Source organism: Etheostoma cragini, chromosome 7 (genome assembly GCF_013103735.1).
Source record: "Etheostoma cragini isolate CJK2018 chromosome 7, CSU_Ecrag_1.0, whole genome shotgun sequence".
Classification (NCBI taxonomy): domain Eukaryota; kingdom Metazoa; phylum Chordata; class Actinopteri; order Perciformes; family Percidae; genus Etheostoma; species Etheostoma cragini.
Genome location: NC_048413.1, coordinates 14,554,283 through 14,571,050, shown reverse-complemented (window position 1 = coordinate 14,571,050; position 16,768 = coordinate 14,554,283). Strand labels below are relative to the sequence as shown.

At 42.7% G+C, this 16,768-nt stretch overlaps 1 protein-coding gene and 1 long non-coding RNA gene across 2 annotated transcripts; one reads left to right on the top strand and one right to left on the bottom strand.

The window, feature by feature from the left end:
- Nucleotides 1-40: 40 nt before the first annotated feature.
- Nucleotides 41-10,704, bottom strand: LOC117947058 (nuclear receptor subfamily 1 group D member 1-like). Its single transcript, XM_034875627.1, has 8 exons — nucleotides 10,031-10,704; nucleotides 5,279-5,587; nucleotides 5,099-5,187; nucleotides 4,864-5,008; nucleotides 2,230-2,798; nucleotides 1,950-2,135; nucleotides 1,605-1,815; nucleotides 41-1,483 (listed from the first exon to the last, which is right to left on the bottom strand). The coding sequence occupies exons 1-8, from the start codon at nucleotides 10,050-10,052 to the stop codon at nucleotides 1,287-1,289; spliced, it is 1,728 nt and encodes a 575-aa protein (XP_034731518.1). The 5' UTR covers nucleotides 10,053-10,704; the 3' UTR covers nucleotides 41-1,286.
- LOC117947060 lies at nucleotides 6,140-16,185 on the top strand. Its single transcript, XR_004657145.1, has 4 exons — nucleotides 6,140-6,433; nucleotides 11,671-11,805; nucleotides 11,935-12,041; nucleotides 15,865-16,185. It is a non-coding gene; the product is annotated as an uncharacterized LOC117947060 (long non-coding RNA).
- Nucleotides 16,186-16,768: the final 583 nt, after the last annotated feature.

Here is a 16,768-nt window from a genome sequence, read left to right as displayed (position 1 = left end):
TTTTGCCTGAATATACACATAAAATGACACGCAAGCAAAGTAATACATAATTCAAACTTTATATCATTATATCATTTCTATTTAGGAAGAGAGATTTACAAAATGTACAAGATGCTCAATCAGCAATAATCAAACAAGCACACAGTGAGAAGACCAATCAAATAAGATCTCTCACCCAAAAATCTCTCTTGTGTTTGTATGACAAACATTGGGGGCAGAGAAAGCTGGGTGCATGTGGAGTGATTGCTGGTGATTTCAGGGATTATGCTGGTAGGTTACATAATCTGATAGCAGGAAGTGTATTAAAGCCATCTGAGAATCCCTACTAAATATCCTCCTGTGCAAAACACCCTTGGCATGGCCAAACCCCCACCAAGGTCAGTACATTCTTCTTTATACCAAACTCATATGTCCAATTCATCACATCAATACAGTCATTGATACTTAGACTATAGGGTAACATAACATTTACAGCAAAAAAAAAAGAGTAGTTAATAAACCCAACATGCATGGGTCTCCTCCATCAGTCGCTGTTATACAATATAGTGATACAGACACAATATTTTTGTGAAATAATGTAAAATGCCATTGACTGGTATTTTTAAACCCAAGGTTTGCCAAATGTTTTCTGGAAGATTAGTCAAAAATTGTATGAGACAGAATGCATCCTCTTGTGTATAAGTGACATTAGAATAATGGTCTCTTTCCAGCACTAATGCAGATGGTATGTTTATGAAACAGTGATACACAATTTCCTTAATATTTCATATTTCACTATGTATTATTATACAGGTTCCCTTTCTCTTGAACATATAATGACAAAGTCAATCACCATTAATGGTCCCTAAGTGATAACTGTCTTTCAGCAGCTGCTTAGTGATGTCCTGTCGATACTGTACGTCTTAAGGAACACACAGAAGTGAATTGGCTTTTATTCTTAAGTATCCTTGATATAAAAAGAAAGTGCACGCATGATTTGTCCAGAATGTTAATACTAAATCTATATGATAATACTGGACAAATGTCTCTCAAGAGTTGTTGAGGTTTATGTGTATTCATGTGTGTTTATTTGTCCCAAAACATAGCATGAAGATCAATAGTGAGTAAAATATATGTCCGCTACTGGCCTCATTTTTCCTTTTGAAAACCACCTCTAAGATTGCGGAATTCCTTGTTTTTCAATTTTTAAGCAAGTCCTGTCCTTGGTAGATAAAATCAGTGCACATGTGTGTGGTGGACTATATATTCTGTAAAACAGTCTGTGTCTCCGCGAACAAGCGGCCTGCTCAAGGGTCAATGCGAAAGGCCAACAGTTTGTCGGAGTGCATATTGTTGAGGGTGCGCAGGTCTGGCAAGCGCAAGAGGAGTTTGGGGAAGAGGGTGCTGTCATCTGGGCGACGGCGAGTAATCAGTGACCGTAGGGCACGGATCAGACCCTCTTGTAGCTGCTCCACAGCCCGCATGTTAGAGATGCCAGAACCATCTGAGGAGCACAGAGGGATGCCAGTGTGAAAGGTTGACAGACACAGTGACTGCATTATTGTTAATTACCAGTTTTTATCACTGTTTTTCTACTCGTGCAGTAAATAGTGCCTTTCTTTTACCTGCAGAGACCAGAACCACAGCCATAAAGAGTGCCATTTCATCAGGCTCTAGCCCCAGGGAGCTCAACTTCTCACTGAACTCAAACATTGCATCCAGCAGAGAGCCCATGCCCAAAGCCTGCAGGGCTGACAGGGGGTAAGTTTGGCCATTCAGGAAGGTCACTGTACGCTCCTCAGCATTGAACAAGGTGCAGAACCTCACCATCAGAACCTTAACCCACACAAAACAGAGAAACAATAGAGAAAAAAAGAGATTGAGACAAATACTTGCATCAATAATACATTTGAAGTTCCAAAGAAGGAGTCACATATTTTAAATAAATCATCTGAAATGTATGTCAGTACCTGGAAGGTGCCTGATTTAAGCAACATGACCTGGTCTTGTTGGCTAAGCTCTTGAAATCCTGGGATGCCCTTGGCAAACTCCACCACTTCCTTGACAGCGGGAGTGAAACACTGCGAGAAGGATTCCCATATCTCCTGACTTGTGCGCTCTGCCCCTGACACAGGCCACGCATTCAGAGGACAGGCCTAAGAGAAAAACACAGAAAGAGTCATACGTTGTTTGTCAGACAAGATGAATCACAAGAGTCTTTATCTAATTTAGTATGCTTCCTGAACTTACCAGCAGTTTAGCTCCTGAAGCTAATTTCCATGGGCAGAAGGACTGATTTTGGGTACCTCCTGCGTTGGGAAAACTGTTATTATTGGCAGAGCTGCCCCTTTGAGATGTTGTACTGTTAGACTGATCATGATTCGGATTTGCTGACACTAAGTAGCTGTAACAATTGTTGTCCACATTGTGAAACGTAGGTTGTTTGTCATCAAGCGTAGCTGAGCATTGACTGGCAGCCACAACAGGGCAAGACTGATAACTTTGGGTGGATGTGGTGAGAGAGGAGACTGGGGTAAAGCTGGCATCCTGAAAAACATGAGACATGTTGTTGGTGGGGATGTTAGCCTTCTCTGCTGCTCTCCCTTGGCTGTTGCTGCTGGTGAAGATGTCACGGTAGGCTCTGGAGATGGCTCCAATGGCCTCTTTTGAGGTGCCATCTTCTGGGGTGCTGGGAGTGTCCCTCGCTGAAGGTGAGTCCACATCCACGGCAGCTGACTCATTTAGGCTGTTCATGTAGCTCTGCATCTCATCCAGAAGTCGCTGCTTTTCTCTCTTGGGGATGCGGCCAAAACGCACAGCTAGGGAAGAGAAGCAGTGAGGAGAGATCAGCTCTCAGTCATTCACAACATGGACATTTACAATAGACACATTTGTTTGTTTGTTTTTTTGCTATACAGTTTTGGAAAGACAGGACTGCTACTGTTGAAGGTGGCTATAAATTAAAGCTCTTTACACCTCTTTATACACACACATAAACCAAAAGCACGACATCTCTTAAAGTGTTGAATGATCTTATGAAGAATCAAGTTGTGAGATGAAACTTCCCTCTCTTCACCAATATCCTCTTCCCACAGTGACCATCAGCTGGAGAGGCTATTTATAGACCCCCTGCTACCATCTGCCTCGTCCTCTCGTCTATCAACTGCTGTCTCCTACGTCTCCCACTCCCTTCCTGCATTTGTAAGTAGGGCAGTGGGGCAACATGAGCATGATGTCACTGGAACTGATATCATGGGAGGGTGAAGGATAAAAGAGAGGTGGGCTTGACACATTGTGATGAATGGAAAGTGAGTGAGCGTGTGTCTGTGAGTGTGTTCAAGGTGGAGTCAGATAAGGCAGTAGTTGAGCTGGTACAGCATCAAAGACTATTGCAAATGTAGCATATCTGAATCTTTCGAGTGTAGCGGAACATTTTGTACTGCTGTAATAATATTTGTAAATCAATGTACTGTTAGACCCATTTGTTAACCACAAGCACTTTACATGTAAACATAAAGCTACGGTGTTGGACCAAGTGAGTTGATATTGTCGGTAATATGCACAGTAGATACTGCTATGTTTACCAAATATACAGTAATCTGTTCATTGCCAGCAGGATCCCTTGATGAGGATGGGGACAATATTGTGGCATGAGATTAGTCCCTTTCATCATGGTTGAAAAGAAAAAAATTGTACTAGTGAGTTAACGCCCTGAAAATGATGCTCTGGTTAGAGGAAGAAAAGTGTGCCATCATGCTAACGGACTTAAGAATTCTCCTACACTGCACAGCCAAAGTCACACAGCTGCCTAGTGTGAAATCAGGGTGTACTATTTATTGTGGGCTGCAGGCAGTTGCATGTGGTTTTCCTGTTTTTGTAATGATTGAAGCAGAGCAAAAAGGGGTTTCTAGGTTGTGGTCCTGAACCCTTTCAGCAATCTCCTCTAAGAGGATTGACCTGACTGTTTGTTCTCTTAAGATGCATTTTGCCACACTATTCATCTCTGTGAAGCAGAAGTGTCAAACACCTGCCGAAATAACACTGACCTATTTACTAGATTAGGCTATGCAGAGTAGACTGGAGGGTGGAGATAAGCAGAAACCACACTGAGAAGAAGAAGGCAGGCAAAATACACCAAGTAGGTCATGATGTATGAGTACATTATACGCCCAATTTTGTATTGTTTTTCTAGGTCAGCCCAGCTGTTTCCTTAATCTGTGATGATAGGTGATCAATCAATGTTCAGAACTAAAACTCTGTGATGTGAGCATTACGCCTGATAAAGTCTGTCACAACTGTTTTCTGCATCCCTTGCTTGATTGTTGCTCTATCCCTCATTAATTGCACCAAGATGTTCCATGGGCATGCACAAGGTAATCCAGTTGACCCTGTTCCAATTTCCTAAAATAATTCCTGTGTTTGCTGCAGTTTTCCAGATGATAGATAGCTTCGGGGACTTCAAGGCTCCTCTCCTCATAAATCATTGTCTGAGAGGGAGATGCAAAAGAGCTGAGGGAACATGGTGGGGACGTGGGTAGGAGGGGCTATACCAAACAAGAGCATGGAGGTAAGAGTATTGTGGAAGGATGCTGCAAAGGGCAGGAGAAAGACACTTAGGAACTTAAGAGAGTAATTCAAAGGCAGATTGTAAGCTTTGGCAGTGCATTGAAACGGCAGGTACAGGTCTGCTGATGAAGTGAGTGACTGAGCTACTGGCACGATGACCTCAAAAATCCTTTGCGTTACATTTTTCCAACAGACCTAAATATGAGTAATGTGCCTCTTTCAGGCCATTTTTTTCCCTGATGCTTTGACTAATCAGAGCACTGTGGCATTCTGGCAGTACTGCATGAGGGCCTTTAAAAATGTGTCAGGATGTCTCACCATCTCTTGACATGCCAACGGAGAGGCATTTCTTGAAGCGGCAGTGCTGGCACCGGTTGCGGTTCATGCGCATGATTAGACAGTTCTCATTCTTCACACACATCTTGTAGTTGATGTTCTGCTGAATGCTGCGACGGAAAAACCCCTGAAACAAAAAATAAATCACATATAACCGGTGCACTAAAAGCAACATTTTGTTGAATCCCTCTATGTAATTTTCTGATCAGGGGCTTACCTTGCAACCCTCGCATGCATGCACTCCATAGTGGAATCCAGATGCAATGTCCCCACAAACTTTGCAGAGCAGGACCATCCCACCGGTCTCTAAAAAGGGTAACCAGATTGTTAGATAAGCTGCAAAAACTTCCATCAAGGTATAAATCTATATGCATATCCCCAGTAAGTAGACACTTACTTGTGAAAGTTCCTGTTAACCCACATGGCCTCTTTCCTGCAATGGGGTGTGCATAGGTATGCTGTGGAGTGGCTGCCGCTGGGGGTGCACTGTAGACCTCTGGGAACTGGAATATCAGTTTGGAGGATGATGTGGTGCATCCAGCTGTCCTACATTTCAACGCCCCAATCTCTGTGAAGGCACCCTCCTCTGGTGATGAGGGCTGGGAGTGTGAAGAAGGTGACTGTGTCTGGTACCCACTGGAGGGGCTGTCAGGGCTGCCGGGGCTGGGACTGGAGCTGCCTGAGGACCCTGCATACAGGATGACTCCTGCAGACATGGGAAATAATGGAGACATCAGACCTCTGAGATGAGAGTTCGAGGTCAGGTGATTCCAATTTGAGTAAAAACTCATAAATAGAAGGCATTATTGTTGTTATTTTGTGTGCCCCATACATGTGATAGTTGGCCAGCCATACTATACATTCCTTAAAACCCGTCCAGCTACAAGTTCTTGGCATCATTAAACGCGTCCTGCGTGCAACGGGCGTAATGTTGCGGTCAAGCGGATAAAGTGAGCGCCATAAATAGCATCTACTGCTGGTAGCACAGCAACAAAACAGGCAGACTTCTGATAGAAGCACCAACGACTAGCCACTCTTTGAAAATAGTTCCTGCGTCATGCTAATGCAGTATTTAGACCCTATAGGAACCGTGTAAATATGTGCAATGTTTTATGTGCACAGCTGTGTGTCTCTCTCTCCCTCTCTCTCTCTCTCCCTCTCTCTCTCTGTGTCTTCTCTCTCTCTCTCTCTCTCTCTCTCTCTCTCTCTCTCTCTCTCTCTCTCTCTCTCTCTCTCTCTCTAGTCATGCGAGCTGAGACATGGCCTCACGTGTCTGCGGGGTCTGCTGCTTCCTCCGCTCCAATAATAGCCTCGATTCCCTGGCACCGTGCCCAGCGTCAGCTAACAGCACGACACCTGACCGCTGCCTCACATTCACGGTCTCCTGACACGGTTACTGCCCGAACCAAATCCGCAGTCTCGTGTTGAAACCCATAACAATCTGAAGTCAGATCTGTGTTTACAAACACAGGCTGACTCGGAAGCTCCCCTGGCGTGAGGTGGCACCAAGTCTCAGCCACTGATGTTGATGCGCCACCGACAGTCGGAGAATGTAAGTCACGTTTTTGCCAAGGAAAATGCCTCAACTGCATGGACTGGACTGGTGTAATAATAGCCTATACTAACAACTCAGTAGATAGTTAGTCCAGCAGAGTGCACGCCTAATGACGAGTTATAATACAAGTTCAGTTAACATTTAAAACGATTATGTGTCCTATTTAAAACTTCAGTAATGACTGATTTGCACATACATCTCAATTTAAATAATAACCAACATCCAAAATGTATGTCATATAGTTGTTTAAGTAGGCTAAGTAAAGTTTATTTGTTTAGCACTTTTCACAGATAAAAATCACAAAGTGCTTCACAATAAAATCTATTTGAAACCAAATTAACCCGTCAGCCTTGTACACAGGCTATGTCAATCATGCATAATTGTCATAATCCCTGACCCAGAAGTGTTGGTGTTTTGTTGACTCATGCCAGAGCCATAGACAGACCCAGCAGATGCAGGCCTGAGCCTTACCTCTTTCTGAGCTCATATACAGACAGTCATGGCCAAAACCCATCCACCCAGACGCGTTGCACGCCAACCTGAAGACTCACATGTACAGTTATTTTCTAAAAACGACTCCTACAGCCACTGTGTCAATTAACAATCTCTTTTACAGTCTGTTTTGGAGTAGTGCTTCTAAATTGAGCTATTTTACATTCATTTATTTCAAATACATGAAATTCCTTCCTTAATGCCCATGTTAAGTTTAGCCGTGTTTCTCTGCCTGAACATGAGCAGTTAGCACTGGCACAGCAGCTCCTCAACTCCCTGTTTCTCTCTTGTCTTTTTCTTACTTTCATTTGTTCCCACCTTATAATGCAAGACATGGATAGGCAGCCACAGATAGCTTGCAGTTAAGGTTAACCATAGTGTTTGTTTGCCCTTGAGGTGTAAAGTTAATTAACATGGCATATGTGTGGTTTTCTCTCTTATGGATAAAGCCATGCAGTGTTTATTATGCAATAATAGGAAATCTAGGCAAAGGCCAATAGAGTTGTGCTGCTGAACACGGTCAATCTGTAAGCACTGCTTTGATGTTTGCAGTAGACTTCATTAACTCAGACTTGTGTAAGTAGGTCAATATCACAAGAACTTGGTCGAATTGTGGGTATGCGCCTACAGCATCTCTCCAAACTAACGCTGCACCATGCACTGGCTCATGCAGTTACCATGAGGAACTGAACTGAACACCATGGATAATAGGCTAATTTATAAACACCTTCAATTGGCTTCAATTGCTCAATGTCAAATGTTGATTGAAAAACATCATTTTTTAGGTGCGATTTTATCCGCAAGAAAGATGCAGCCTCTCCGTTTTTCCAATCCGCTGTCTGTTTCAGCATCGTCTGTAGAAAGCAGCGGATGACAGGACAGATGTGTTTAACAGAGTCACGTTACCGCTGAAGCACATCCTTAGCTGACGTTTTCCCTGAAACGATGAGTTGAGGAAAGGACAGATGTTGCAAAGTCAAAATCGAGTCAGCTTACCGCGGATGCTTTCAATACAAGCAAAATGCGCATGTGGCGAAAAAACGTGACCAAAAAGAAGCCATTTAATGCATGAAATCGTTGACCCACTGACCAAGCACACCATCACCGCAGGCGGCATCAGCACAGAGAAGTCCGTGCTAGGAAGCGGCGGGAGGAGGGCCCCGGTAGGCATCTCACGCGGCTCTGCGAGGGTAGGCACGTGAGGAAGCTTTTGACTGTGCATTCACTGGGAAGACATGAAGCTGCGTGCTCCAGCCAGAAGGCAGTCCGTCCACAGCCCGACAGGGGCTTATAATTACGCAGCCAAATTAAATGGAGCGGCATGTTGTGGGGTTAGGTGGCGGACTGTGCACCACCAGCAGCACCGCCTTGTCAGCCTGGCACTGCAGTAGGCGGCCAGGCCCAAGTTTATGAGGAATTCCTCATAAACTCTCAATGAGAGCATTCCTCTCTAATATAGGCCTATAGCCTAATTACGTTATTACTGGTGAATTAGGATGTTTAATATAGCCTACACGAGTTGTTTTCTTAAAAACTCCTTCTATGTCTTAGTTGGCTATACTATGAGAGAATGGGGTCACTTGTAAGAGAATAGTTATACCACTCAGTTTCTTCCATTATTTTGAAGAACACCTCCACTGGCAGTGTCAGAGGAGGTAGTGAGTGAGAACTTATTGCACGAAGTTATGCAATGGAACATGGGAGAAGTCAATTAGTCTGATTTTTTTTTTTTATATAAGCATAATTTAGCAGCTAAATGTAATCTCAAATGAATGTTGGTGTTAAGAAAGACTAAATAGCCAACTTGTCACAACTGACAGCCATTAGTAGGTGTACAGTTGACCCTCACATGAGGTAAAGGATGTATAGACCTACAAGTTTAATGAAACTATTAATTTGGACAAATAGCCTACACATTCCAAAAGTCATCTTGCATTTTGCATTATGAAGATGTATAGTTATACATTATACAGTTATACATTACATACAACCCCTCTAACCCCACAACCCAATCATCTCTGCAGGTGAAATAGGTGTTCTGTGTCAACACACACACACACACACACACACACACACACACAGACACAACGCACACTCTCTGTCTTTCTCATTTGATCTAGAGTTTATGAGCCATGCAACCCCTGCAGCCATATTTTTGTCCAGTTATGTTGATGTTTTATGATCTTTGTTAAGATCAGTGCACTGAACTCATGAAGGAAATGAAGTCATGTGCATTCCATTGACTTATTGAAACGTTAAAGGGAAGGGAAACCATTTCAAGGTGGTCACTTGGATTTAGATCGTGAGAAAGCACTGCCTACTAACGAGTGGAATTCTTTTTGTGCTGCAGGCACTTCAGCAATGGCCTTAGAAACAAACACGCCCTTCACACCAAAGTTTACACTCGTGAGTTGATGAAGGGTTAGAGCTCACTTAAAGTTCTGGCTCTTAAAGATTAAGATTATGTGACAGCCAGTACTGTAGCTCCACGTGAGTTTGTTTTTATGGAGAGAAACAGGAAGTCTCGCATGCATGTGTCGCGGTTCGCTGTCAGTAGAGCTGCAGTCCAGGCGCTGCGTTTTAACATTTGAACGCAGTGCAGCAACTTTTTTCACAAGTTTGCGTTAAGTCTTACAATCATTGTACTTGAATCATTGTAATTGTATTTAGAAACAAGTTGACTTGTAGCCTACATCAACCAATAAAATTACTAACATCAGTTAAACACTTTTGTAAAAACACATAGGCTAACTAAAATTATATTTCGTTCACCTATGCATGGGAAAACTCACACACAGGTTGCACAATTGCATATTCTGCACATAAATAAAAGTGGAGTTACATGTTTTACACAAATAATCGGCCTATCCTAAAAAATGGAAATCACACTTTGCTTTACATTAATTAAATATGTCTTACATTGAAATTAAAGTTATACTTTATTTAAGTTTTAGCTTGACTTAGAAACAGCTAAATAGTATTCCCCTATTCATTGATGGCAACAACATGAACGAAAACGCTAAACAATGACCCGTTAATCAACTCTGACTCTTGTGTCTAAATCAGCATTGCTATTATAATGGTTTTAATGGTTAATCTTACCACCACCAGGGCTGTTATCCATTTCTCTTGCTGATGTCGATCAATTTAAACAGACTTGAAGTTAGACGTACGTGAATGTCGCTAGACTGGAGCAAGGTCTTTTGAAGACAGGAGAAAGTACAAAAAAATACTAATAATAGCTTTGCTTGAAACACCTGCTCACGGAGCGCCAAAATGGGAAGAAGTGATGGAAATGTTTCCGGTGCGCGTAAAGTTGTTTCCCAGTAAATTCTCGAGATGTGTCTTTCTTTTAGCTAATTCAGGCTGGTCTTCTCCAAAAAATACTCTACAGGAAAGGCTACTGCGCCTCGGCTCGAGCGCATGTGATGTTGTAGGCCTACTAGCAGAGATTAAAAGATTCTCATGAATTCCAAGAAAATAGTGTAATCTTATCTGTGAACGCTGTCGGACTTGGCATACACACCCACTGAGACAAACACCCACATCCACCACGTTTGCTTGTGAGTAGGAAATGTGACCGCCCTTTCGCTCGCATAACTTGGGTTGTGTCTGTTTGTGTGGGATTTGGCTCACTCTTTATCTCGCGGAGTCCGTTCTCTCTCTCCTTCACGCTTTTGTGCGTTTTCATTGGCAGGGATCTGGAGCGGAGGGGAGTTTGATGCGCTTAATCGACCGTGGTGTGTGTTCAGTAAAGCTACGCTACATGTGCGCTCTACATGTGCAGGGGAGAGCGCTGCCCTACTGATACACATTTTATGCAAAATACGGAGCGTGTAGTGTGCAAGGATGGAGAGATTGGAGGATGAAGCACATGGAAAATAGGCGTGGCTCACCGTGACTGCTTGTTCTCTGACAAGCAGCGCTGCCAACGGTTGCAAAACACTGTTAGACATTCCGAACATTATCATGCCAAGCAACATGTGCCAAAGGAAACTGTAGATGGCAACCTTTGTCATGCCAACAACATGCTGTTGGAACGAGCCGTAACACGCAATTTGAAATTTAGATTTTGATTGAAATGTAAATTCTGTATTTGATTATTTCAGCATGTGTGAATATTTTCTCGTTTTAAAAAACAATGCCCTCTATGTGCGTTTTGCTTTAAGGTCAAGCTTTTCATTTTTATGTGTATTTTTTTTTTTACTGTCATTTCATCCTAGGCTACTCCCAATTTTAAAATCAATTTGCGCAACAATAGGTTTTATGACATTCTGTCAGCACCAAACTTTGCTGTCTGACTCTGAACATGCGGGTCAACTATTCAGCTTGTGGAAAGCGCCCCTCAGTGGCAATACATGGCATTGGCACATGAGCAGGATCAATCGATCAAGTTAGTTGAGTTCTTGTTGACATTGCAGACCAACAATTATAGCGTTTATACATCAAATTACGACTTTGTTATAAAGTTCCAAACACAATTTCGATTCACTTAAAAACTGACACATTATTGCCTAAATGTCTAAGGTCATCAGGTTTCAATAGTAAGACATAAATACTTCAATACAAGTATATTTTTTCCATTAGCCCAAAAACGTTAGAAGTAACAGAATCCGTTAGAACGTCAGAAATAGCACATTTAGTATATATTTACATAGCCAAGATCCGTCTTGACTTGCTTATGTATTTAGTTATTGCCTTAAGCAAATATTTGTTTTTGTGTGTTTCTATCTTATCCCCAGACTGGACATGTGCTGCAGTCCTCCTTTGCGTCACTAGGGGGAGGCACAGTGCCAGAAATCTCCACGCACGGTAGCGCCCATCGACGCCCCTGATCTGCTGTCCGGGACACAGTGACGGATTGGCAACAAACGAAGGTAATCTGACAAATGACTGAAATGATTTCTGAAGCACGAGACCAAATGGCGTGATCTTTACAAACTGCTATGCTTATGTGGAGGATCCCTCTGAAGACTGTCCCTGACTTTGTTTTGTCTCCTTAACAGAAAACTTCGGTGTGCGTGCGCAAGTCATCCACTATTTATGGTCCAAACTTCGGGGGGGATTGTGCTCGCGCATAAAGCCGAAGCATACACTATTCTAGGCGAAGAAGGTAGGATTGTGTAGGCTACTTTACATAATCATGTCGTGATTAATGGAATGTGTCTAAGAATAAACGTAGCACAATCTGGGTGTGTACTTACTGTAAGCCTGTGTGTGTGAGTGTGTGTGTGTGTGTGTGTGTGTGTGTGTGTGTGTGTGTTTGTGTGTAAGTAAGCACTCATCATGAGAACACGTTATGGCAGGGCACGAGATAATTAGAGGCTGCTGAAACTGTTTGGGGACTGAGCAGAACAGAAGTCGTTGCCAACATACACACCTGCAAAGCACTGCTTTGCCTGAGGCTTAGAATACAGTCTTCTTTAACTGTTTGTCTGTCTTTCTGGGCTGTACGTCTGTCACCCATCCCCTAACCACCCTCTCCCTCACGCACCTTGTTGAATGTGTCCTTTATGTGAACGATGTCAGTTAGGTGTGTTGCTGAGGAGAGACTTCAGTTCATTCCATGCGGAACCCCCCAGTTTGTTTTAGATTAGCTTCCAGGACGGATGATTAAGCTCAGGAAAGCAAAGCAAATGAGTAAAGAATGCAGAAACCTTTACAGACTTTGTGGAATTAGCCTCATGATCAGCAGAGATTTTTCTTCTGTGCAGAAAAATAGCAAAAGCAGACTCTTGTCATACAAAAAAAATGTTCCATATACATATTTAATGTCCACACAAACATGCCAAAAGCAAATGAAAACTTAGTTTTTTTTTCTTCATGTTTCCTGCTCAGTATTTAGGGCCCGACTTTCTCACAAGGGCAGTTTTATGTGCAGGGAAGGAGGCATGGAAAAGAAGACCTTTCCTTTTGAGCTCACAGATTTGCAGTAATTACAGAATCACTTCCATATGTGGCTCTCTGGCTGCCTTCTCGCTGCCCCCACCAGCCCTCTCTTCCCCAGTGTTCTTTCTCTTTCCCTCTCCCCTCTTTCATTTGCATTCTCCACTATTCATCGTTCTTTTCTGCTTTTATTTTTTTGGCATTCTGTCTTGCACTGAGGATTTTTTTTGTGAAACCACAGCTTAAACAAAGTTTATGATAATCAGAACATCCTGGCATTTTTGGCAAATGGCTGCGCTTTTTGGTGATTCAATTAGACCACGCTTGCCAAAAAAAAAAGAGTTTGTGTGCTTCGGTAAGAGAGGAGGGAGAGAGAAAAGAGACATGGACAGGAGAGAGGAAATGTTGAAGTATACGGAAATATAAAATAAGAGCAAAACAAAAGAATGGGAGCTCAGTGAAGAATTTGTGAGGCAGGAGCGGAGCGTAAAGAAGGGAGGGATGGAACAGAAAATGAAACGCCGAGAGGGAGGGCTGGAGTAATGCTTTTTGACAGAGGTTGGTTCAAGATGGGTTCATGGTGACATCATGGCTGATTTTTTGGAGGAAAGTATAGACAGGAGAGCCGTTCACCTTTCAGTGGACACACATGTTGGGGAATAAGCAGAGTGCTCATATGCTGGCACACACACTGGTAGCTGTGTCGACAGCCACTGAATTCACCCCAAAATGTGCACAAAAAGCATACACACACACACACACACACACACACTTCTCTTTTTATTTTCCCTCCCTCTCTCCCTCTTGTTTTCCCTTAGTTTCTTTTGCAGTAAAAAAGCTTTTGGGTCTCTAACTGTTCCAAGCTTTGTGCTCATTTGTTTTTGTTTGAGGAGTACATAGTGGTATATACCCTTTGGCCCCTAACACATATATTTCTCTTTTGCCTTGAGTAACTCCTTTTCCTGTGAGTAGTATTCTTGTGTGTATGTTTTTACTTTAAGGCGGTTGGACTCTAAATGAGCGCACTTTGCCAGCCTGGATGAATGAGCTCCTTCATTTCACAGGATGTGTGTTTAAGTCTGTAACCAAGAAAGTGCAAGCAAGTGTATATTTCTGTGTGAGTGTGTGTGTGTGTGTGCGTGTGCGCAAACATGTTTTCTTGAGTGTGTTCGCCCTGCATCGCCTGCCTGTCTCAGTGTAGCACCAAACTTCACATGACATCAATCTGAATGTGGGGAAATAGTGATCTCATTACAGGCATCTTGTTACTGATTAAAACCTACCGCCACAGGCACCAGCTCCCTGCGCCCCTTCTCAATTCCCCACCACCAATACCATCAAGCCCCCTCCTCTACCTCCTACAATCCGTCCCTCTCTCCATCTCACCCTCCAGTTTTCTTTCCTTCCCTTTTACTATTTCACACCCCTTTCTCTCACATTCCCTGTACCACTGGCCTTCCAACCCCTCTCTCCTCCCCCTCTCTCCATCTCGCTTTAACCCCTCTAACCTCACTTCCTCCCTCTTTTGCTCCCTTCATCATCGCCCCTTTCTCTTTCCTTTCCTTTGCTGCCTTTCCTTAGCCAGTGAGCCTCCGGCCTCTGCTCCACGGCTCTGTGAATGCAAATACGTCTAATCTAAAGTGGAAACACACGACCGAGTACGATGTTTCCATGAATATTACATATCTTCATAAAAACACCCAGAGAAGCTGCAAAGCTGAACAATGCCTGTGTTTGCCGGATGACTTCCTGTGAGGAATTGCCTCTCTTGTGTTCGACTTTTTGTCAGAGCACACTGTGTCAGGATTGATGTCAGGGCAGTGTGTTGTGATGTCACAGGCTGAAGTTAATGATAGGAGAACGGACGGGGCCATAGGCTATGTTTCCAGTGGTGTCCAGAGAGAGAGATAGCACCCTGATCTATCTTCATTATCCCCCACTCTGCAGCCTCCCAGACACAATGATCATAAATCTCTGCCTGGAGCACACTTCACTGACACTGAAACACAAACACTAGTAACCTCTGACCTTCTCACTGCTACTGCCTACACATACTCATCCATGTGCGCACACACACACACACACACACACACACACACACACACACACACACACACACACACACACACACTTAACAGCACATTATGACACAAATGCATGATTGCGGTCAGCCTGATCGGCATCACAAAGACTTGAAATTCACACTTTACAGTTTACATCACTCTAGTGGCTGATACAGAGTTTTTGCAGCATTCTATGGCTGTATTTAGTTTCTTGTTTCATATCATTTTCATATTGCTGATTTAGTACTGCTATGTAAACAGTTAAGGGATTTCTATTAGCCTTAGTGGCCTCATAAGCAACACATAAATCAAATGTAAACAAGATAAGGATCAGCTGACGTGTTTTTTTGCAGTATGGCTTAGAGCTGTTCTTCCTGAATATAAGGTTTCTGCGAAAAGGCAACACTGCTTATCCATTCATTCCCCCTGATTATGTACCAGCAAATCCACATCAAATGTATAAAAGAGCATTTCAATAAGCTACTGTAGACCATATGTGGCTTTGAAGATCGGAAGCACACATAGGTATAACGGGAGTGAGGCCGAATACTTGTGTTTTTTATTATTAGGATGGCTTGACTTTATCCTGGAGACATATTGGAGTCAGTCTATTTGTGGATAAGATCTTTGCCTGTATCAGGACAGTTACTTTGATTTATAAACACAATACGCAGCAGTTACAGTATACCAGGTTGTAAATGTACAATAGTTGGAAAAACCCAAAGAAACATGCTGCATTGGTTGGCAGTTCTGCTTTAGACTGTGGAATATGTGAGAATGTGAAGTGATGTGTGGTCGTTGCGCCTGCAGGGCATTGTTTTAGACAAAGTTTCAGAACAAGTAGTGCATGTATTAGTTTGTGATTTTTAAAAGGCTTGCTGCACTTACTTGGTGTAGATATTAAATTGACTAGATGTTTATTATTGGAGTGTTAAAGAAGCATGTATGTATTTAAATGGACTTGTTTGGTTTTTTCTTCTTCTGAAGGTGTTGATTATATATGGTCTGCTGCAGAAGCAGAGGTAAAAGTGCCTGTTGAGATGCCAGTAGAGGTGTGCCCTCTCCTCCCAGTTTTGAGGTTTGAAGTGCTCTTCATAACCAAAACAACTAGAGAAAAAAAACAGGGCACACGCCCAGAACCACAAACACATAAACACAGATCTGAAACATATGATCTCATATGGAGAGAGTGGCACGTTCAGGGGCACACCCAAATCTGTCGCTGCTGCTTCTGCTGCACAGCTCTGCCATCTCACACGGGACTTCCCTGCAGCTGCTGTGCCACCACGAGTTACATTATCAGAGCTAAAGGGATTTTATGTATTATTAAAAAGAATTTCTCCAAACTGCGTAATGTTTGGCAGAATGTTGACAGATGTTATGTATCCTGAATAAAATGACTCCAGTTTTGAATGACAAATTATATTTTAGTTTTCCTTGTGTACAATACTTCCTATATGCTATATACTTCTAATATTACGTCCTATTAGTAGTAGTTCCATCAGTAATAATGGATTTATTATCACTGATCTGGGAACATTGTCACAGAAACATGGAAGCACGATCTGGGAAGATTGTCACAGAAAACACAGCGCCAAACACACATGAGAAACACAAAAACAGCACCTACATGCCTGTCGTGAGCAGACATCATGATTATTCTATGAATTGATCACAGAGAAATAAACGACTAGGTGAAACTACTTTCTACTACGTTATTGGCTTGCCATTAAAGCATCATCAATGTAAAATCAAAACATGATACTTTTTGTGTTCAGGATACACAAACATTATCTGAATTTATAGATTAAACCTGAATGATCTAAGATAACATCATAGCTCACGCATTTCGACATGCACAAACTGTTTGTAGGTAAACCAAGTCTTTAGC